General features: G+C 35.6%; 1 protein-coding gene across 1 annotated transcript; it reads left to right on the top strand.

The window, feature by feature from the left end:
• Positions 1-14,686: 14,686 nt before the first annotated feature.
• Positions 14,687-19,817, top strand: LOC136026990 (serine/threonine-protein kinase pim-3-like). Its single transcript, XM_065703871.1, has 4 exons — positions 14,687-14,897; positions 16,140-16,351; positions 17,476-17,839; positions 18,874-19,817. The coding sequence occupies exons 1-4, from the start codon at positions 14,828-14,830 to the stop codon at positions 19,410-19,412; spliced, it is 1,185 nt and encodes a 394-aa protein (XP_065559943.1). The 5' UTR covers positions 14,687-14,827; the 3' UTR covers positions 19,413-19,817.
• The last annotated feature ends 4,518 nt before the right edge of the window (positions 19,818-24,335 follow it).

The raw sequence follows: 24,335 nt of genomic DNA, 5'->3' as shown, positions 1-24,335 counted from the left end.
TACATTTTTGAAATTTGCTTCTTTTTTTTTAGATGAAAAAACAAATTGAAAACTTGCGAAAGGGGAACATCTTCAAAAGTCACGGAACACTATCTGTAAAACCTTCAAGCTCTCAGCCTCAAAAATGTAGAATTTTTGTATTTTTTGCCAAGAGAAAGGTCACAGATTCGTATTTTTTTTTCCTTTGCTCTTTCCAGGGGTGATTGGGTTGAACCGATGTCCCTAGAAGATTGGGAGACTGCTCATTTGAACGTAAATTAAAATTTCTAGTTCCCTTTCTAAGTGACCAAAAAGGCCGGAGGGCAGCTATCCCCACTCCCACGCCCTCTTTCCCAAAAGTTATCCGATCAAAGTTTTGGAATACATATTTTGTTCAGCATAATCGAAAGATCCAGTAACCGTGCCTTGACATGTCTTGATGACATGATCCCCCATATCTCCCAGAGGAAGGAGTACAAGCAATGAAATATGGCCATGTTTACATACAGATACAGTATTTGTTATTTGGCATTTCCAAGAATTCATATACGACAATGCGCTTTATTTGTCTTACTTTCTCGCGGGCGACTTCATTTTAAATGTGGATATATCTGGGGGAGTTGTCTGGAAGAAATTCTTAGCGGAATTGGAATTCTATTGGGAATTTTTACGTGGAGGGGATTATCCATGAGAGAGAAATTCTCCATGGGGGCATTACCACCAGAAAAAATTATCCGTGGGGAAATTTTCTACGAGATAAATTTTCCATTTGGGGTGGGGGATTCATGGATATACTTTTCCCCTTAGAGAGATTTCCAGCTTGGCATTAAAAACGATTAGAAAGTAAACAAAAACAAGGCTTTTTCAAATAAAGTTATGCTAGGATTTGTCAAATGGAATCGTCCACAAGAAATTTTCTAGGGGGGATTTGCAGCGATAACCGACTTGTACTGGGGTAATTTCCCGGTGGTAAGGATTATACACAGAAGAAACTTTCCACGGAGGAATTTTTTTGGGCGGAGAATTTTCCATGGAATGGGAGATTTCCTGGTATTATTTGAAAAACGATCCAACATTAAATAAAAAAAAAACACTTTTTTACTATAAGTAAGGAGTAACATTAAAACTTAAAACAAACAGAAATCATTCAATATTATTTAACCTTTATCTTTTAACCTTTTAATTTCACGAAGCCGTTCTTTGGATTGTTATTTAATGAGGCTTGAAAATAATAAACAATGACACAAATAATAAAAAAAAACATGACCATTTCAAAAAGTATGCGGTTGTTGCTTTTTTAAGAATACTGTCATACCCCAAAACCTTGAATGTTGGATATTTTTGATCTTCCAAAGAGGATGAGGGTAAATACTCTGTACCCTCTACAAAATTGAGTTTTTGCAGATATGGTTATAGGGAGGAAGGGACATTTGCTCCGGGTGAAGAAATCCTAGGGGCGCAAATTCCAAATAAATAATCTAATGGTTATAGTCATTTTGGAACTTTTCGGGAGACGGGAGTGACTGATCAAGATTTGGCCCCGGTGCAAGAGAGGTCAGAGCTGCCATTGGTTTCAATACATTCTCGCAAGCTCGTGTTTCCAAAAAAAGGATCCCGGAATACGGGCGATTTAAAAAAAAAAGTATTTCGTTGGAACGTCTATCCCCCCCCTCTATAATGTGCAAATATACAGCACAAATTGTATATTTCTCATCTATTTTGTCACTTTTCTTTGTCATGTCACACGCTAAGCTGAAGGAAACTAACAAAAAAAAAACTAGTTCTACTTAGCTTCTACATATATAGGCGCCATAACAGACAAGTAAATCTAGATCGTTCAATCTATTATTTTGCTCTCATCTCGAGCAAAAAATTTAATTTATTCATTTTTTGCCAAACAGGGAACACGCTCTTGGTGTTTCAAGAAGTTGAACACCAGAAAAACTGTTTGATCATCTATCACCATCGTTGGTAATATCCTCGTTAGATACGTGGTGGTACGCTTTTGTATTGAGAATCTATTCAGGTAATTAAATAAAAAAAAATGCGTTTTTTTTACCTGAAAGTAAGGAGCGACATTAAAACTTAAGACGAACAGAAATTACTCCGTATATGAAAGGGGCTGTTCCCTCCTAAACGCCCCGCTCTATGTGCTAAGGTTTGGCCCTTTCTCACAACTCTACTTTTTAAAACAATAGAAAAAAACTTCAGCGTAAAGAGCGGGACGTTTAGGAGGGAACAGCCTCTTTCATATACGGAGTAATTTCTGTTCGTCTTAAGTCTTAATGTCGCTCCTTACTTTCAGTTGAAAACTTTTTTTTAATTTAATTTCTGAACGTTTTTTAATTAATACATGTTTTGATTTTGGCTCTCCACACATGAATAATTAAAACGAAATTTGCATATTAATTTTTTTGTGGCTAAATGGCTTTCTTATAGTTTTGAGAAAAAAGGGGTGGGGTAGGAGGCCTATTTGCCATCCGATATTTCGGTTACTTAAAAAGGCAACTAGAACTTTTAATTTTTTTACAAACGTTTTTATTAGTAATAAATATACATAACTTACGAAATAACTTACGTAACGAGTTTCTATATTCGTATATTTTTATTACGTATATGAGAGGGTTCGCCCCCTCGTCAATACCTCGCTCTTTACACTAAAGCTTAAATTTTATTCCATTTCTATAAGAATGACCCCTGAATCACAATGGTCATAGAATAAATAGTTGAAATTACAAAGAATACTTTACCGTAAAGAGTGAGGTATTTAGGAGGAGATGAACCCCTCATGTGCGTAATAATTTTTTTTCGTTTCAAGTTTTAATGCTGCTCCCTACTTTCAGTTGAAAAATCTTTCTCATATTTACTTTTTCATTTTTTTTTTTAGTGCTAGAAAATCCTGCGCCCTCTTCATGGAAATTCTCTTTCACCATGACGAATTCCTCCATGGATAGTTCCCCCACATAACCCCTCCCCAACCAAAAAATTCCCCTGAAAACGTCTGTTCACTTCCCAATAACCATTTCTATATGAAAACAATGGTGAAAGTATGAGACTTGCAACCCCCCCCCCCCAAGGACTGTGGGGGAGTAAGTTATCCCCAAAGACATAGTTATTAGGGTTTTCGACTATGCTGAACAAAATGACTGTCTCAAAATTTCGATCTGGTCACATTGGAGAAAAATGAGCGTGGGAGGGGGCCTAGATGCCCTCCAATTTTTTGGTCTCTTAAAAAGGGCACTATAACTTTTAATTTTCGTTAGAATGAGCCCTTTTTTGACATTCTAGGCAAAAAAACACATACTTCCACATTTTTGTAGATGGGCGCTTGAAACTTTTACAGCAGGGTCCTCTGATACGCTGAATGTGATGGTGTGATTTTCGTTAAGATACTATGACGTTTAAGGGGTGTTTCCCCCTATTGTTTTTCAGACTCGTAACTTATGATGAGTAAGACTAAATTTGATGAAACTTACATATTTAAAATCAGCATTAAAAAATTGATTCTTTTGATGTATATATTACTATCAAAATCCAGTTTTTATAGTTTTGGTTACTATTGAGCCGGGTCGCTCTTTACTACAGTTCGTTATCACGAACTGTTGAATAAATTTATGGCAAAATGCCGATAGTATAGTGTTTATGAAAAGGAAGGGTAGGATAAAAGATGCATATCTTCATTGAGATATACATGAAGATGTTCGCCTTGCTTAAGCCAGTAAATGGATCTGGGTGTTATTTTTCACCATATGATCGGTATAATATAATCGATAGGCAGAGGAGGTTTTATAGTTATTTTTGCTGTTTTCCAGTATAATTAATTGATTTGGCAACTGAACCACTAAAATACCGCGAATAATTAATAAAAACGGAAATTTAACAAAGTTCTATCTGTCACTCAATCATTTTGAAATACAAAAATGTTTGTGACATGATGTCGCGAATCAAGTCAAAAGTAACATTTCATTTCGCTTGGTCAGTCGGAATTTCTCCAAAATTTATATTTTCAGATGCGGCGTTTCGTAGCTTTATCTTCATGACAAATTTTCAGACGCTTGGCAACAGGATTACTATTATCAGGCAAGAAAACCTCTATATATTTGCCATTTCCAGTAACGCAATGAGGAAATACAAGTGTAGAAAACTTAGTAAATTACAATAATGCTGTCTAATCGCAACCGCAGAACAAAGAGGAAGTGTACAGGAGGTATAGAAATAATACTAACAATATGTATTTTATTCGTTGTTTTGGGGGATTTTTCTTTCTCTTTTTATGACAAAACCATTAACTTAATTTTCAACCGACGGTACGTTATGGGTATGGTGACTATGAGATTCTTTATTCACACCCAGGTATCATGACAAATGCTGGTTAGGCCCAATCTTGTATAGGCTATACGAGCTTATTTGGAGAGAGGCAAAACTACAGAAGTAAGGGGTACAGTTCCAAAAAAAGAAAAGTAAATGGAAAATATACTCATTTATTGAAAAGATCGAAAAATTCTTTATATCTTGGCAACAAGAGCATGGGCCCGAAGCCTCGCTCCTGGATAAGTGGTTGCTCAAACCTTAATTATAAGCTATGCCTGAATTATATCTTGTTTTTGTTGCAAAGACAGTGGCGTCAATTCATGGAAATGAAAGGGGGAGGGGGGTAAAATACATATTTTCAAAGTCTAGTGGGGATAGTTTTGCTGTTATTCATATTTTGTAATAAAATACCAAATAAAAATGCCAAGTACCAAAAATCTAGGGGAAATGCATTAATCAGGGGGTTATAAATATTATAAGGTTTCTTTTCAGGCTTGAACCAAATTTGGGAGAGATTAAAGACCCATAGGATCGAGTAAAAACACAAGCAAGTTCCCTTGACCTGTTCAATAGCATGATGACTATAATATATATCCACAAACCTACGGACATTCAAGAAGGAAGTTGATGAATATTATTCAAGTGACATTTTCTCCTTATGCAAATTTAGAAGAAATGCAAATTAAGATTTTTGTTTTGTAGAGGCTTAACGGCCTGCCATCAAATTTGCGAATATATTTATTTATTTATTTATAGATCCCCAATAATGGTAAGACCCAATTTTTTTCAGTTTAATTTTTAATATAACTAGTGGACGATTCCTTAAAGCTTTATGTTCAAATAAGGTTTCAGCTCTACATTTACTAAATTTGGGCGAACATAGGCTGTGTACAAACTGACCTTAAGTGGGTCCTTAAAGTTTTATATTTAACTCTAGTGATATAGGATATCTATTTCAAAACTCTCGTGGCATTTTCATTTTGGCAGACTCTTAACTAAGCGACGATCCGGAACCAGACGAGGTGATTCATCTCAGGCGCCAGCAAGTGCAATGCGATAGTGCAAATTCAGCAGTTTATTCCAACAGGAAGTTTGGAATGCGTACTCTAGTTTATTCAGCAATCTGTGGCAACAAAATTAGAACCAAATTCGATGTCCTAATTAAAAGCTTGGAATAAAAGATGCTAGTGCTACTTTAGCCATTAAAAACACGGTTGCCACCTGGATAATCGAAAAACGCAAAAGCAGGCAAATTACAGGAAGATATAGAAAATGATGAGAAAGCCTTCCAAATTTAGAGATTGGACGGGGGAGGCCGGAACCAAAGAAATGCGTACTCTAGTCTGTTCAGTAATCTATGGCAACAGAATTAGAACAAAATTCAATGTCCTAATTAAAAGCTTGGAACAAACGGGAAAAAATGTAAAAAATACTACTTCAGCCAATAAAACACGGTCGTAACCAAGATAATCAAGAAACGCTTAAGCAGGCGAATTAAATGAAAGTAGAGGAAATGATGGGAAAATCATTAAAATTCGGAGATTGGGCGGGGGAGGCCAACTGGGTAAGTGGCTGGCCTGATCCCTCTTTCCTAGAAGGAAACCTTGAATTCTTTTCTAGAGCTTTGATTGGGTATGCTCTTGGAACCTTTACTGACACGAATATTATTCTAGTGAGTCTGACTCGTATGCAGAATTTAATTTCAGAAGGGGGGAATCCAAAAGATAGGAAATTATAGGCAGAACTGTAAAAATTCTGCGATTTTAGTTAGAGTACAAATTTTTAATTTAGTATGTGAATTTATGTCGAGTACAAATGAAACAAACCTGAAATTTTTTCTCATTTTTAGTGGATGGAGGAGGAGCGTGCGTAGCTATGTTCATCTCAGGCGCCTTTGTGGTGCGGTGAGTTGTCATTAGTAATAGTAGTGATACTCGCTTGAGCACCCACTTTTTAGGCGTACTTTGGACAGGTCATGTTTACTTACTTATTCATATTCATTCATATTCCTGAGAAAAATTTTCCGTCGTTTTATAAGTCAAAAACCTAAAAGAATGTTTTTATAGCTGACCTTCTGACAGTCTTAGATAACTGTGTGTCAAATATCCCACCAGACGGTTTGGAACGTAAAGGCTATTCAAAACCGTATACAGAAACTTTTTCAGAGTCGTAGCATTTGGGGGTCGATTGGAGCTTTAAAATGACTAATTTTGGTATCCTGATTTAATATAAGTAAAACAAAGGACTTAAACGAAGGCCTCTTCGGTGGAAGGGATCACCAACTATATCGATTTGTACACTCCGAGGACATGAACATAAAACTGACTATAGGGACGGAAACAGAGTTTGAGGAAATAAATTTAGGTGCCCCTAGTTGTGTATATTATGGATATACTGCCTGAGATCCCTTGCTTAAGCCTTGCTTAAGCCTGCTTAAGCCTTTCAAAGTTAAAAGTATTGGTTAATACAACACAGATACATACTTTTACCTTTAGACGTATTTTTACTGAACGCTTATTCCAAGACTGTTGTTCTTGACCGCAGCATTTTAGTCAACAACAGAAATTGGCTCCTAGATTGAAGTTTTTTTTTTTTTTTTTTTTTTTTTTTTTTTTTTTTTTTTTTTTTTTTTTTTAGCTTGGTCATGTGCCTTGTCATATGACAATCAACTAATGAGACGATACTTCAAAGAAAATTCCTGATCTGATGACGCCTTATCTTCTAGAGAATTTCAATTTCACATGCAAAAAAAGCCGCGTAGCTTGAAATTGCAGTCCAGTACGTGGAAATACAGATGCGTGAATTTAGGAGGGAAGGATTGATCACGTTTTGTCTCTGATTTTCTGATCAACTTAATCATCAAAGTCCAAGAATCAAACAGTTCGTGGTAACGAACTGTAGTAAGGAGCGACCCGGCTCAATAGTAACCAAAACTCTAAAAAATTGAATTTTGATATCAATAGCTACATCAAAAGAATCGCATTTTAATGCTGATTTTAAATATATAAGTTTAATCAAGTTTAATTTTACCCATCAAAAGTTACGAGCCTGAGAAAATTTGCCTTATTTAAGAAAATAGGGAGAAACACCCCCTAAAAGTCGTAGGATCTTAACGAAAATGACACCATCAGATTCAGCGTATCAGAGAACCCTACTAAAGAAGTTTCAAGCTCCTATCTACAAAAATGTGGAATTTTGTATTTTTTGCCAGAAGACAAATCACGGGTGCGTGTTTATTTGTTTGTTTTTTTTTTGTTTTTTTTTTTTTCTTTTCCCCAGGGGTCATCGTATCGACCAAGTGGTCCTAGAATGTCGCAAGAGGGCTCATTCTAACGGAAATGAAAAGTTCTAGTGCCCTTTTTAAGTGACCAAAAAAATTGGAGGGCATCTAGGCCCCCTCCCACGCTCATTTTTTTCCCAAAGTCAACGGATCAAAATTTTGAGATAGCCATTTTGTTCAGCATAGTCGAAAACCATAATAACTATGTCTTTGGGGATGACTTACTCCCCCACAATCCCTGGGGGAGGGGCTGCAAGTTACAAACTTTGACCAGTGTTTACATATAGTAATGGTTATTGGGAAGTGTACAGACGTTTTCAGGGGGATTTTATTTTGTTTGGGGGTGGGGCTGAGGAGAGGGGGCTATGTTGGAGGATCTTTCCTTGGAGGAATCTGTCACGAGGGAAGAAAAATTCAATGAAAAGGGCGCAGGGTTCTCTAGCACTACTATAAGAAAACAATGAAAAATAAACATGAAAACGTTTTTTCAAATGAAAGGAAGAAGTAGCATTGAAACCTAAAACGAACAGAGATAATTACGCATATGAGGGGTTCTAAAAATACTTTAGTATAAAGAGCGAGGTATTTAGGAGGAGATAAATACCTTGCTCTTTATGCTAAAGTATTTTTAGTAATTTCAACTATTTATTCTACGGCCTTTCTGATTCAGGGGTCATTCTTAAAGAATTGGGACAAAACTTACGATTTAGTGTAAAGAGCGAGGTATTAACGAGGGTAAAAACCCCCTCGTATACATAATAAAAATATAAGGTTATGAAAGTTTGTTATGTAAGTTAATTCTTAAGCTACGTGTATTTCTTACTAATAAAAACGTTCATTAAAAATTAAAAGTTCTAGTTGCCATTTTAAGTGACCGAAAAATTGGAGGGCAACTAGGCCTCCTTCTCCACCCCCTGTTTCTCAAAATCGTCTGATCAAAACTAAGAGAAAGCCATTTAGCCAAAAAAAGAATTAATATACAAGTTTCATTTTAATAATTTATGTGCGGAGAGCCAAAACCAAACATGCATTAATTCAAAAACGTTCAGAAATTAAATAAAAAAATCATTTTTTTAGCTGAAAGTAAGGAGCGACATTAAAACTTAAAACGAACAGAAATTACTCCGTATATGAAATGGGTTGTCCCCTCCGCAATCCCTCACTCTTTACGCTGAAGTTTGACTCTTTGCCACAATTCTACTTTTTAAAACAATTAAAAGCTTTAGCGTAAAGAGCGAGGGATTGCGGAGGGGACAACCCATTTCATATACGGAGTAATTTCTGTTCGTTTTAAGTTTTAATGTCGCTCCTTACTTTCAGCTAAAAAAATTAGTTTTTTTTATTTAATTTCTGAACGTTTTTGAATTAATGTATCTATTTTAAGCCAAACAGAATACAATATCGTTGACATGATACTTGTCTTGGATATGTTTCATTATGTACAATATGTACATATGTGTTGGATTATGTACAATATGGATGTCTTGGATTATATTGTCTTAAGAATGCAATATCGTTGACATAATGCTTGTCTTGGATATGTTTTGCCATATAAAGCTAAACAGGCTACCCATATTGTAAAACAATTTTTCGATAAGCGTTTTTACTTTGACTAACAGTAATTTCAGGGCCGTATCCAGGTTTTTGTTGAGGGGGTATTTCTTCTGGGGTTTTACAAGCAAGAACTTTAACGAACTTATTAACAATTTATTTATATACATTTTTGTTAAGAATTAAAAGTTTAAAAACAATTCGAGGTGGGAGGGTAATTTTAAGCTCCTTAATCACCCTGAATACAGCCTTGAGTAGCTTGCATTTTTTAATGCAGTGGTATCGATTGGGGAGGGGAAGCATCCCCCCTAGATTTAGAAAGACCTATGTTGTATTTTCATTATAATTGCCTTGTTTTATGGTATTTTCATTAAAAGAAGAAAATACAAAAAAAGAAACCTACCCCAGGACATTGAAAAATACATTTTGCCCCTCTGCCAATATTTTCGTGAACTGGGTTTTGTGAGTAAACGACATAAAAGCTATTTCGGTTGCGTTTTCTTTTTCAATTCATCTGACTTCAGAGACTGTCCAGATAGTTACTAGACACAGTTTCAAAGACTACCCAAGATAGTTACTAGATATCGAATGGAGGCATTCGGCGCGAGTCAAGTCAGGGTTAAATCGACAGCTTTACTCTTGATTGGTTCTTGTTGGAAACTGCTTTTATATATATTCCCAGAAACACTCTCTTGGGATGAAGAAGACCTAGATCAGCCGTCTATTATAGCCAAACGGCCATCCCGATGGGGGGGGGGCTTTTAGTTCACAAATAATGACATCCTTAAAGACATGTATTTACAATCGAGCCCAGTTCCAGAATTGATCTATCTTCGATCTTCGTACTGTATTTCGAGCTAGACCGCATTCGGCTTATTTCACATGATTTCAGCACATTGTATTTCACTGTGAAAGTGTAAACTTCTCAAACTTCTAACAATGGAGTTTGAGACGCGTTCTGTATCAGCGACGAAATAACATTCTAAATTTCTCACAGCTGTCTGTTCCTGGTTTTGATCAATTATAAGCGTGGAAAACAAGAGAGGGTAAGTACGCCACAGTAATTAAATGATGACGAGGGAAAACAACTTAATAAGAATTCTCTTATAGGTGGTACTAGTCTTAAGGATTTAACGGCTTGGGCGCCCATACGAAAGGTGAAAATATGCCCAAAACCATTATAATTTGACAAATTCAGGCACGGTCTATTTCAAACTATGTACCCCAGCCCCCTCTGGAGAATTGGAAACTATGAATCCGCGGCTAAATACAAAGCTAAGGGGCGAAAGCCAGCCCCAAAATGTCGCTTTTAAAGCTGACTCCATAATAAACACTATAGAAACGAATGCTTTTCAACCTTTTCATTCACGGCTAACTTCCATAATAAAGTTCCTGCATACCAAGAAAAACGGAATATTTCGGAAAAGAATCAGATTCTGAAAATTGTATCATTATTCCTTTTTCCATGGTGTGGTAAAAAATATGACATTGTTTAGGAGAATCATGGTTAAACTCTTTCTTTTTAAAATTTGCCTTATCACATTCAGGGGTTAAATTTCTGACCATTCTTCCTTTTAATTACTACTCTAACGATTGGTTTCTACCCAATCGTTAACGAAATAACTGCAGTTATCTCCACACGGAACTCCTTAAATACCACCTTATTTGCGATATACAAGAACAAAATATGACCAATTTATTCTTAAAAAAAGTGGAAAAAGAAAAAAAAACAGGGAAAGAGGGTGCCAGAAAAAATCATGCGGGACCCAGTCACTGAAGTCTAATCAAAAGTCCATCTAATCTAAAGCATCCATATAATTCAAAGGTACCCATTGCTTTCTATGACTTATTAGTAGTTCATTAAAGTTGAAGACTGCATATTCAAGTTTAAAAAACAAGTTCACCATCACGCATTCGTCTCGTGATGCTACGATTTTTAAGAACTGGTCAATGAACAAAGCGAGTGAAACTAAACTAAATTTTCTTGCAGTGTTGAATATCATTTAGCCTTTACACCCAAGATTCTTGTGAATTGGTGCCATTATTTTGGAAAAGGAAGACTTTTTCAAGATTTCCAAAAAAAAATTTCTTGTTTTCATTGTATTCAGTTGAAAAATACCTTTATTGTATTTTCATAGAAAAATCGAAAACCACAAACAAAATTCCCTTCCATAGATTCTACAAATACATTCTGCCCCCAACCCATCCCAAGATTTGTCAATTGGAGCCACAGTTTCGGAAAAGGAACAATTTTTCTTGAGACAAGGCAAGACTGTGAAAAAGTATAGTTACAATTTTCAAGGATATCTCCTGATTTTTCAAATATTATCTTATTGTTTATTATCTGCTTACCCAGGCTGTATCCAAGAGGGATTAGGGTACTGGGTTTGAACCCCCCCCCTGAACACCGAATGTATTTTCCTACTCAGTAAAAAATAACAAAAGTACACATTTTTAAAGAAAAATTTTTACAGTTTGTTTTTTGCAAATTCTCTCTCCCGTACAAATTCCTGGATACATCCTTGCCCCCTAGCCTCTTTCCCAATATTACTAACCTTATATAATAAAAAAAAATAATTGCACTGAAAGACCAGTAACATTATAACTGATAAAAAAATTCCTTCCACCAAACCCAATTTAGAAACCTCCAGCAACAGGGATCACGCTGGCCTCCCCTGAAGTGTATTTCCGACGCCATCTTTTCAAAGCACTCAGCTCAATAGATATAAAATAATAAAAATTAAAAAGTTTTTAGCCTAAGTAAAGCAACTAAGTATTTTAATTAATTGCCAAAAAAGAACAAAAAACAAAGAGAGCATTGAGCAGAGGAATAGCTTATCAATTCCGTTATCAGAAATTCCAATGAATCCTGCATTCAATTACCGACAAAATCATCATAATTAACTTTCAAGTGAGCAAAAAGTCAAATGTGCTTCAATTGGTGCATGGGAAATAAAAAGGTCAACACAAAATCTTAACCATAAAATTATGCATCTAAAAATAAAGGAAATGTCACCTAGTTTCACCTTGGAAGTCACGCAGCCATTCCATGAACATCACAATGTTGTGTTTTCCTGTGATGAACCGTTCATTCAAGTTCATTATACCTGGATTGACAGAATCCCGCCAAAGCAACGTAGTCGTAGTAATCACGTGATCAAAACAGAGAGGGTGAAGTTCGCTAACCTCGAATTCACAGACAAACAACGCATTTGGCAGATTTTACAAGGGTTCATTGTTCCTATTTGTTGTAAATAAAGGAATGCGGTAATAATATTAAAGTTGCGGTTTTTCTTTACTCATGGGTTAACATTAAGGTTGTTTTCAAGAGTTCACCCTCAGCTACTCTTGAGTAACTCCCCCCTCTCATGAGAGTTTGTCTTTCGTTACACTTGAAACACATAAAAATGTGTTTTTCTGCATTTCACTACGTTTTACGAGGCAGCCAATCACTTCAGGGGAGGGGGATTCGAAATCTCTACCCCCCTACAACTTAAGGAAATGGTCTCGAGGAAAAAATGGTGGTTTTGTTTTCATTGGAAAGTTGCATTGCTGTAATAATAATTTATTTATGACCCAATATAAAATACAAGTAAAATTGAACTAAAGAAATATAACGAAAAAAATAAACAAAGAATAATAAGCTGAAGAACACGGAAAAAAACCGTAAAATGGCTAAAAATTAGAAATAATAGACTCCGGCAGTACCTTCTGGAGTAAGGCTAACTTAGCCGTTATATTTTGAGTTTTAAAATTCTATACTATTTTCCTATTCTTATGCCACAGTAGCAAGCATAGTAAAACTTTCAAATACTGCTGAGTTAGATTAGTTATAATATTATATAAATCATCACATATTATTTATGGAGTCACAATGATCAGATTGTGATTAGATATTACTTATGTCGAATATTGGCATCATTTTAGTAACAAATAACATGGAGTGGTCAGAGTAGGTCGTGTGCAGTTTTGCCAACGCCTTACGGGCTCAAGGTTATGCTTACACATATGGAAGAATTCCTACTAAAATTAGTGTTACTACTAAAAATATACCAGCCGAGGCCTAGAAATTTCAGACTTTTAAAGAGGTCCGTCGGACCATTCTTCACTGGAAATTTTTAGTCGACTTAACAACATACAGAAAAAAGGATTAATTTCAGGTTGAGTCCAAAATTCGTCAAAATCAAAAAACAGAAAAATGAAAAATAAGGGGTGCTTGGAGTAAGTATGGGCCCCAACAGAGTTTGCAAATGTTTGAAAAGCTGTTTTACCAGTTAAATAACATAGTTTTCTTTCAAAATGTTGGAAAAATGATGTGCTTTTTATATTTTTGATTTCCTAGGTGGGAGGGGAGGGCATTAAATACCTAGTGTGAGCAATTGAAGGTGCTTATGGGGCTAAACCGTATGTTTTTCATGAAAATGTTTTATCAATATGAATAATAAGGGTCGTTTAATATTCTTGTTAAATGGCCTTTCTTTGAGGTTAATCTGATATAGTCTTCCTAAGGTACATGCGCAGACGAAAGGGGGACTTCCGGTCCGTGCCTTCCCCCAAAGTCTAGATTTTTCAATTATCTATTATATTTTACATATGAATATTCTATTTTTGGCTCTTATGTGCCCCTCCGCCAAAGTACAATTCTACGTATGTTTTCTTCTATGTATAAACTGCAATATATTAATTCCAAGAAAGTAGTATTATTAAGTCTAACTTCTTTTCATATTTAAAGCAAAGTTCAATTTTCAAGTCGATTCCTCTGAACAATTCAGCAATGCTTTCTTATTCAACCACGAAACAAATTACCTGTCTAGTCAAGGATATTTATCTTAACTCAATAGATACCGAAGAATTTTTATTGACCATTCATAACTGTGCAAAATTGGTTACTATTTTTAGAATACTTTCCCGCCTTAATAACCATCCCCATCTTCCCGCTTTCCTAGACCAAAAAGCAATATATAATTTCCCGCCGTTCGTCTGGTATGCAGACGGAGGCGTAAGAGAATTCCCCCACCCTTTACCACCCACTACGAGACATTTCAAATTTTCACTCAGTTGCCGTGGGAATGCCTCTAGTCCATTCAAAGTACTTCATGCGCTAGCTAAATAGTTCTTCATTAATATGATCCATTTTGACTAATCATTATTTTTTGAAAATATAAATTCGTTTATAGATCATTATTGATATTTATGTACTGTTAAATATAAAATTCTTATTATCAAAAAAGATTATTATTTTGCCTTTAAGTAAAAGAATGTTTCATGCGCTAAATAGTTTCTAGTAAAGCTAGATTAATAGCTTACTTCGACGAATGCTTGAGCATTTAACTGGATAGAAATCGTTATTTATGCTTTTTTTTACTTCTAAAATTTGTTTTAGAAATATAAAAAAATATATTTCTTTTGTTTTTATATGAAAGAACTTTTAAATATGTTGTCTCAGTGTCCGGAAGTAAATAGGCGCCGCCCATTGATACGAGACACCGGAGTACCGAGAATAGAGTAGCGCCTTGCCCACGGCGCGAATGCTCAAATCTATTCAGCGGTTTTCGTTTGCTACAGTTCAGTTGATAAAAGTAGTCCAACAAGAATACACTGTTTGATATTATATTGAAATGACAATTGTCTATTAAGTTACTTCTAATAAGTAATTGACGATAAAAGGATATTTTTGGATTTAAAGTGAATTCATTTACTAGGATTATGCATTCTGCAGCTAGTTCAAGTCGTGTTCCAAATATTGGAGAGGAAGCAAGTTCATTCAAAGCTGTTGGTAAGTTAGGTTTATTGTCTTAGAAAAAATGTAAGTTTGACTTAAGAGTGTGTTCTCTTGCTCTGTAGAAGGCAGTTCTCAGGATTTGTGTTGTATTCAAAGTCAAATTTGATTTTTTTCTTAGAAGAGTTGTTTTCTAGTAGGCTATCTTGATAGGTATGTAGGCTATCTAGATAGCTATGTAGGCTATATGTGGCCTACATATGATAAGGCTAGAGAAATGAAAGGGTTGACATTAGGCGGTGAGATTTAGTTGCCTAGACCTACTTTCCAAGATAGTAGTCCCTCATTTGGAACTTACTCTGTTTTTGGACGTAGGCCCTTAGCCTAGCCTACATGATGCAGGGGCTGTGGATCTATTCATGAAGGTAGTAGCCTATTTGATTATCTGTATATAGTAGTGTGAATTTCATTATATAATGCCCTGTAAAAGAGCTAGAAGCGCAAATGGGTCATGGTCACTTCAAAAATATAGTGGGTGGGGGGCATAATTTGTTCCGATATTAAAATATTGGGGATACACTTCAGAAGATCTATCTTGCGCCATTAGACGTTCCAACCTTAGATTCTTGGATTCGCATGGTCCAGTATTTTACTTGTAGCCTATTTGCTTGAGCATTTCTGTAGGATATCTTAATTACCCCACCTTAAATGAAGTTGCCACGCACTTAAGACTAGCCTAGTGTTCAATACTTCTTTTGTATAATTCAACCATAGGCTGTCATGATTTTGAAATATTCAACAAAGTAGCTAAACTTTCTCCTAATTTTCCCCAAAATATTAGCTGAATTTTGTACAGCTATCAAAATTTGATGTTAAATTAGAAGATAACAAATACATTTATGCTTTAGTCTATACTGTATTATATAATAGGCTACTCTGTTGGCGTAAGTTTCAGGAAAAATTATTTAAATGAACCTGCTAATAACATTTTGAAAGATATTTGATTATGAAAATATAGCAGTTTTACTGCTGATGATGGGCACTGTATATATGTTCGAAATATCCAGTTAAAATTTTTTATATTTGTTTCACTGTCAATTGAAAGGTTTCATCCCTATTTTGAACTGTTATATTTTCGTCATGGAAAGGCAGTGTTGTCTCCGAAGTTATCTATTTTATTATGAAAAATAATTTGGTCTTTAAATATGTTACTAAAGTGGCATGTTTCTGAACATACTTTGCCCGTAAATATTTTGAATTGTCTTTCAGTATTATGTCAAGTTAATGTGTTTATTACAGGAGATAACTACCAACAATCCACTGCTGTTTTAGACATAAAACCTCGTATGCCAGTTGAAGCAGAGGCAGAAAGGTTTACACGCTCCTACCGTCTTGGTCGAGTCCTTGGCCGTGGCGGTTTCGGAACAGTTTATGCAGGCCACAGAGCCCTGGATGGTTTACCTGTCGCTGTGAAGCATATCAGAAGACAAACCATCACTGCATGGTCAGAGGTAAAAATTCTTTCTATGATTCAGGTTTATTTTTGAGTTTAAAACCAATTTCGTTATTTTTTGGGTGAGGTGATCTACAACTTACAAAAGGAGAGGTATTGCTTAACATTTTGCATTGAGCAGGATGGGTGGCTCCAAACTTATACCCTTCCCCATATCTTCCCGAAATATCAGATTGTAAGATTTTACAATGTTTTTATATTTTACAATTCGTCTGTTTTGTTGGAATCCTTCCAAAATATTTTGTGCCCTCATTCTTTTTTTGTAGTATACGTATCATTGTATATGTACATATGTTAGATTAGCGTTTTTTTTCATGGATGATCACTCCTGTAGTTTCCTTGTCAAATACTTACATGCTCCTGTTTCGCCACTTCGTCTCTTTGATGGTTCTTTTTATTATTTGCTTATTCTCTGTGCTTGGTAATTTGACAGAATCACTATTTTCGTAATAAAACAACAGCTAAGTAAGTGCGGTAACTTCATCTAATATTGCCGTGCAAGCGGTTTAAAAATCAGATTTAGTGGATTGAAATTGGTTTCAAAGTTCACTTGAAATCAAATTAATAAAAAAACATACAATAACTGCTGTTTAAATAAAATGGTGGTACTGATGAAACTGTAATTAAAACGTAGAAGATTTAACGAATTTATGTTAATAAAAATAAAATAATAATTGTGTGGCTTATCATTATTTAAAAAATAATTGAAACTCTATAACTACACTTTTGTGTTTGTCTGCTTGAAAAGGCAATAGATTAAAAAAAAAAAAGCTGATTGAAATTCTAGTATAGTATTTATTTGTCAATATCTTTGTGGTCCAAGCGCTAATTATTATATTTCATTAGTCCAATTCAAGAAATTTTGTCACATGTCAAGCGGGTGTATTAACTTTAATTTGGGACAATAATGCTAATGAACCGTAAAGTTTTATTTCTGTTTCAACCCGCCGAAGTGCAAGATTAACCCCCTGTTGACAACATTCCCAATTTCATTCATGGCTTAGCAACACAGTAAAAAATCTGGGTTAGTAACAAATATGATTGTGGAGTTTACTGAATTCTGTTAGTTTATGCTATATGAAGTTTAGTGTTTTGTTGCTTTATTGCTTCTTTTTATTAAAGGTAAATGGTGTTCAAGTTCCTTTGGAGGTAGCCCTGATGCTTCGAGTTTCACACATTCCAGGATGTATTGGATTACTGGATTACTTCGATCTGGGGAACACTATTGTCCTGATTCTCGAAAGACCTGAAACATCTCAAGACCTTTTTGACTTCATATCAGAGAAAGGCGCACTTCCAGAGTCAATGGCAGCCAAGATGTTCCGCGAAGTATGCGAGACCATCCATGCTGTTCATAAAAATGGAGTGACTCATCGTGACATCAAAGACGAAAACTTGGTCGTTGACTTGAGGACATTGCAGCTGAAGCTCATCGATTTCGGCTCTGGCGATTTCCTGCGTGACTCCCTATACACTGAATTTGATGGTAAGTTTTTTTTGTTTTCGCTATAATTCAGATCTTTTTTTGCCAAGGGTACATTTTTGGGTAGAGGCATTTCTTGGAAATTGGACAATATTGAATTTATACTCGTCTTGTCCCTTTTACCCTCTCCCCTGCTGTTAAAAATCTGATCTTGGTTTTTTAATATGAATCCAACTATTTAAATGTCCTATTGCACAACACTGAAAATTATACTCATTTAGGAAGCCAAATTTGGTCTTGACCTGCAGCATAAAATAAATCTTTTTTTTAGATTTTTGTTCTTATAGTTGTTGTTTTTTTTTCACTTCTTAGTTTATGTACCAATATTAAGTTGTGAATAAGATCTTGTGTTATTTTGCTTTTCGAATTTGATTGTCAATCAAACATTTAAATATCCTGTTACACAACTTGGGGAGTTACACACGTGGAGCTAAGAAAAACCAAATTTGGTTGTATGACCTGTATAGTGAATCATTTCTTAAACTTTTGTACAAATCGGGTTTTTCCCAATCCGGTTTCTGTTATTGTTACGTATCACTACATCATTTTAGTGCCTAAAGAATGCGCCAAAGCTCAAGGCAAGGACGGTGACCACTTACAGGTTCTCTCGCCTTCACTTAATTTCAAATACCAAGAAGCGGTACTTTCTGGTCGGGGAATTCTGATTCACCTTAAGGCTGTCTGATAGATTAACCAATGATATTTAAGCTGCGAATTTCGCTGTATAATTTGTTGAGGTCAAGTTTACGGTGGCCTGAAAATAAAAATAACTGAGTTCCGCGTTATTGCAAACTATAAATACTTTTAATCGTTTATTACGTAATTTGCATGTAATTTATGTTAATGCGCAATTTACCTTTCGAGTCAATAATTTGACCTGATGAAAATAAGCGTTCTTTAATGTATTAAAACTAAAGAAGATTTCTAAACTTTCAATGTGTCATCTTTATGTAAACAGATTCTCTATTCGAGTTTAAGGATTGAATATCCCTTTTTGTTTGCTTTCTCAAATTATTGATGATTTCTTTCTTTTATAGGAACTCGAGTTTATTCACCTCCTGAGTGGGTACGGTTACGACGTTATCACGCCAAGCCTGCTGCTGTTTGGTCTCTGGGTGTTTTGCTCTATGACATGGTTGTTGGAGATATTCCTTTTGAATCAGACTATCAAATAATGAGTGCAACCCCAGATTTTACCCGTGCTAAACGTAAACTATCTAATGAAGTAAAAGACTTGATCACTCGGTGTCTCGAATACAAAGCATCTGATAGGATCACTCTCGAGGAGGCTCTAAGCCATCCGTGGCTCAACCCTGTTGTGAAAGATAGTCTGGCATGTGCCTTGGCCGCAACAAGTACTGCCACGCCCACTATCCCTGTGCCAACTCGCCGGTGTTGTGACTCAGTGCATGATGCATCAGCGTCAAGTAGTGAAGCTAGCTCTGCTGCATCTTCATGTAGCAGAGATAGCTATGCCACCTCTATGAACCTCTTATCTCCTGCTGTGTATACACATATGTGCTCCCGACCTTCGGTTGTGACTGCAAATTCCTTAGAGGACAAAGAGTTTATTTGATGTTGGCTTGAATGTAGTGTATGTTGTGGGATTTAGGCATGTGCAATAATGTTGTTTTGCCGAATTGTGGCGTTCTTGTTGAGTCTAGTCGCATATTTTAATGTATATTATGTTTATTTAGAATCATGTATTTTTTCAGACCGAGCAAAATTTATTTTGACATGACCAAAGTTTTATTTGGTTAAATTATATTTTCGTTCTTGACTATTTCCAAATTATTCGTATTTGACGAATGGTACATATCAGAAATTCGGTAAATTATGAGTTATTTTTGTTAGTATTTATCGGTAGTATGCGTTTTTTGACTAAATTATATGCATTTATGCTGCAATAATATGATCTGACCTGCCGAGTTGTAAATTGTATGTTATGTTGTTGTAAATATATGACTCATGAATATACAAACACTGTCTTAAGACTTGACTTTATACGATTGTCTCAGGTATACTTTTAGTTGGTGGTAAAACAAGACTTGGACCTGCATGGCGGCCAATTCTTTGTACTAGGCCTGCTGGACCCTTACCCCTTTGAAGATTTCTTCGCTGTGCTCTTGGATGGGTGGAAGATTAAATTTCACTTCACATATCAAATTTTGCCAAAGAAGTTTAATTCTTTAAGAATGTCAATTTTAGAGCCAGTTTTAAAGAAAATCCTCGTATCAAACATATACAGACTACTCTCTATCCCCCTGTTAATGTATTAGTAACAAATATACTTAACGCATAGTGACAAAAAGATGGGTGAAAGTCAGATAAAAAGTTTAAAGGTAGGGGTACTAAGAGGTTGTACAAAATAGTGTTCCTTTGTCCTGAGCAGTTTAAGAATGTCAAATTCTAATTCTTTAAGAATGCCAATTTTAAAGAACACTTTCATATCAATCATATACAGACTTCTCTCTCTCCCCCTGTTAACGTATTAGTAACAAATATACTTCTTAAACGCATAGTAACAAAAAGATGGGTCAAAGTCAGATAAAAAGTTAAAAAGGTAGGGGTACTAATAGGTTATAGTGTTCCTTGTCCTGAGCAGTTGCCCCAGTTCGGGGGGATTTTCGAAAATATCTAGGGTTTGGTATTTTCATTGAATAATATCTTGCGTTTCGTTAAAAAGAAAAAATCAAAATAACCAAGAATTTCGTGAATTGGAGTCACTGGTTTTGAACTTACTGAGTTCAAAGGTTGAATTTGAGGAACATTTTAATTAAATTTTTTCGAAGGATTTTAATTAAATAAGCATTGCTTTTGTTCTCTGAGGGAACTTGAGAAATAAAACGAATCCAGGGATTTGAGAACAATTGTCTCAGAAGCATCCTTGGAATTCATTGGACTGACAAGATTAAAAAACATTCTCATCCGTGAAAAAAACGAAATAGCCGATCGTGACCGATAAACACAATCCGCATGGACAAAGGTCCTTGGTCTGCAGCCCTCGAGGGGCACCGTTCTATCTTTTGCCCTAGCCGGCGTTGAAGCACCTAAGCTTAATTTGAGAGCTCTCTTTATGCTCTAAAAATGGACATTGAAAATTAGTACCAGGTGAGGATTATCGTAGGTAATTGAAGCATCTTTGAGTGTGCTAGTTTTGGAAGTTGATGGATGATCTACGAGTACACAGAGCTACCAGAAGTCAGATAGCGATATTATTAAACCATATTTTATGCGACAGTTGGTGGTGTCAGTTCAAGAACTTTAGTTGCTTGTTTTTTTTTTGGGAGGGGGGGGCTCTCTTTCAAACGAGCCAAAACGTCTCTTTCAAACGAGGGGGGGGGGGTAAATTAATCATTTTTTATTGAAATCACCCCCAAAAAGTGTATTTCATAAAATTGAAGAGACACTGGCGTCTTCCCTCTAATTGATGATACTGAGCAATATACATCATTTCATAAGTAAAAATTTTGACCCCCTAAAACATCCAAATACAAATATCTGGCTCTTTGGGTGCAAGCTACATTGAATGCTGGTCTCAAAATCACATGTTTTACAAGGAACATATAACGATGAAGCAAAAAGGATCCGATTTCTATTTAGCTAAAAACTAATTCTTTCGTTTTTCCATGAAAAGAACGGTATTCGCTCCTACCTTTTACGCTAAGGAGAGTTGAAATGAAATCTGTTTAGATTGGTTGAGTGGAAGCTTACACAAAGCATATAATGTAAATGTAATATTACCTTGAAACTTGATAATTTTAAAACAACCCACCAAAGGATGGGTCCAGGGGGCAAAGTCGCATCTAGGGGAGTTACCAGGTTCAATCCTCTATGAATTTTTCTGACTCGTAAAAATTTAACAAAAATGCATACAAACATATTTCTGACGCATTTTAAGTTTTTATCCTCCCCTGACCAAAAGTCCTGCATTTTCCCATGTCCGGAGGGGGGGGGGGGTAATAGTGTTATTATTCTGATTTCCTCAGTAATTTAAACCCCGCAGCCGAAATCAACTGCAAATATATTTCTAAATACTGATCATCTCGTCTACAGCTCCGATAGCTTTTTTGGCTCGTTTGATTCCTAATACTGTAATGTTTCTCCAAAAAGCAATTGTTGTAGGCCTATAAACCATTTCGCCTGCAAAAGCTATTAAAATTCTGAATAATCTTTTATTCTCGAAAATTTTATATTCTTTTTGTATTTTAAAATACATATTTTCAAATCTAGGCTTGTTTCAGTATGTTTCAATTTTACGTTTTTCTAAAAAGCAATTGTTGTACAAAACGTTTCTTTTTAAAGGACTTATGAAGGCTGACTTTTTACCATTCATGTCCTACACAAATGACTATTCTCTTGGCAAAATATATATTTTAGATGTAGAGGTAGGCTAAACTTAAAGATTTTATAGGCACAGACATGTAATAAATTCGCTAAGATTAATAGAAAGCTTAATAGAAAAGGCAAAGATTTACGTACTGAATATCAAAAATTAACAGTTGTAGACTGCTCACGCTTTTATCGGGATCTTTTGAGACGGCAATGTGTCTGGATGCAGTTCCCGCCGTCTCATTGGATATGCCCCCCTTAACGATGGAATTCAAAGGTACAAAAGAAACCGCTCTCAAATTCCATCCGCGTCGTTCAAGACTGACCGTCTGGATCTGGCAATCGTCCGTCTGAGAAAATTGAATAGTTCTGAATTACCCGACCAAATAGGCTACTATGGAGTATTTAGTTGAAAATTGGAGTCATTGAATTTAGACTATATCGGTTGAATCCGAATATCTTAAATAGATTAGGGCTTTGAAAGAAGGTTGCTTATTGGACCATATTCCTGTTAAAATGATTTATTTTACCGTTCTGCATTTAGTTTAAAAGTTAAACTTTATACTAAATAATAAAAATAAGATTTAATAAGGATTCTAGTGGTACTGATTCATGTAAGTTAGTGGGGAAGTGAAATATATTTTTCAAAATATAAGGGAAGGGGAAAATTTTATAGTGGAAACATACGCCTACCCTTACTGCGGTTGGCGTTACTGGGAGATTATCTAAAGCATAAACTAAATACATACATAGGTACATAGTAGGGGGGATTCAAGCCCTACGGACCTTTCGAGATGAGGGAGGGGGTGCAGGTAATCAAAATGGTTATTTTTATTTTAAATCTTACAAAATTTGCTGCTTTGTAAGTATTTATGAAACTTCATTTCGATGGAGTTTGCGCGAGGGGCAAAATGTATTTCTTAAATCAAGGAGGACAATTTTGTTGTTTTTCGATAGAACTACAGCAGACAAACACACACACACACACATATATATATATATACATATATATATAATATATATATATATGCTTGAAATATGATATTAACCCTGAACTCGATTTGACTGATACAGAAAAACCATAGCCTTTAATGTAAGTTTTCCTTTATTTAGGAAAGGATGGAGAAAGTAGAGCGAAACGAAAAATATAATTGATTAGAGAATGAGTAATAGTATTTTCCCAGTGGAATTTCCCCGCTTTCCGATCGATATCAGAATGGAAAGCTAACAATCTGTCACTTTATTTTTAATATGCATGTTTATTAAGTTTTTTCTTGATTGTTTGATAGCGTATCAGTGTAAATAAAGCCTTTTCAAAAGCTAAATTAGAGGTGGTTTTTCCGATAGCGTCGAGCCAATATGAACATAAGCCTCCCTAAGTTTTAAGTTTTAACTATAATAATTAATTGGTCATTTCGGAAATCCTATGCAATCAATTACGCATACAAAGCCTAACTTATAACTGGAAATCTTGAAATAGGTTCACAGTGGGTTTTGCCAGCCACACCACACGCCACCAGTTCGCAAGACTTTGCACTTTCGAACTGCCTATTGGTATCATTGTGTATTTTTCCTCAATCCAAGCTTTAGCCTGCACGAAAGGACTCAGAGGCTTAATCCTTGGCTTATAAGACTACGAAGACATTTGTTTGGGGGCTAACTCGAAAACAGATATTCAAGGAGGTATTGGGCCTGGGAGCTCAGCCTGAATACTTACAATTTTGTGTCCTAAGCGCTTTTACCAGGAAAAGTGATTTCGATTAAAATCTAAAACAACAAGACATCCTGCCGTAGAACAGTAGATTGATGCTCTGCTACGCAAAACGGGCTCAGGGCTTGATCCCCGCTGCAGTAAAATTAGGCGATAGACCTGCTACCTGTCCCTGTAAATTAGACCCAGCAATCGAGGGGTCGATCCGACTCCCTATGCGCATTCAATAGCTCTAAAACATTTTATCCAACCAAAAGGATACACCGTTACCAACGCCGAACGATTGCACCGTTTTAGGTGCCATTTAAAGGCCATGGTGCCGTGTGTTTCATTTGGAAATGATATAGTAGGCCTACCAAGCAAATTTGTGTCAATATCATGGTTTTTCTTGCTCCTTTCTGAGTCGGATATATGATCAATTATCGAAATTTTTTTCCGGTTATCGCAAATTCTTAA

This window comes from Artemia franciscana, chromosome 1, assembly GCF_032884065.1.
Source record: "Artemia franciscana chromosome 1, ASM3288406v1, whole genome shotgun sequence".
Classification (NCBI taxonomy): Eukaryota; Metazoa; Arthropoda; class Branchiopoda; order Anostraca; family Artemiidae; genus Artemia; species Artemia franciscana.
The sequence above is the reverse complement of the archived record's forward strand: the minus strand, read 5'-3'. Positions and strand labels throughout refer to the sequence as shown.

Bases quoted from the DNA above. Each gene is read 5' to 3' on its own strand.
- LOC136026990 (XM_065703871.1), top strand. From the start codon at position 14,828: ATGCATTCTGCAGCTAGTTCAAGTCGTGTTCCAAATATTGGAGAGGAA. The intron at 16,352-17,475 runs GTAAAAATTCTT...TTTTTATTAAAG, and splicing joins CCATCACTGCATGGTCAGAG to GTAAATGGTGTTCAAGTTCC. The intron at 17,840-18,873 runs GTAAGTTTTTTT...TTTCTTTTATAG, and splicing joins CCTATACACTGAATTTGATG to GAACTCGAGTTTATTCACCT.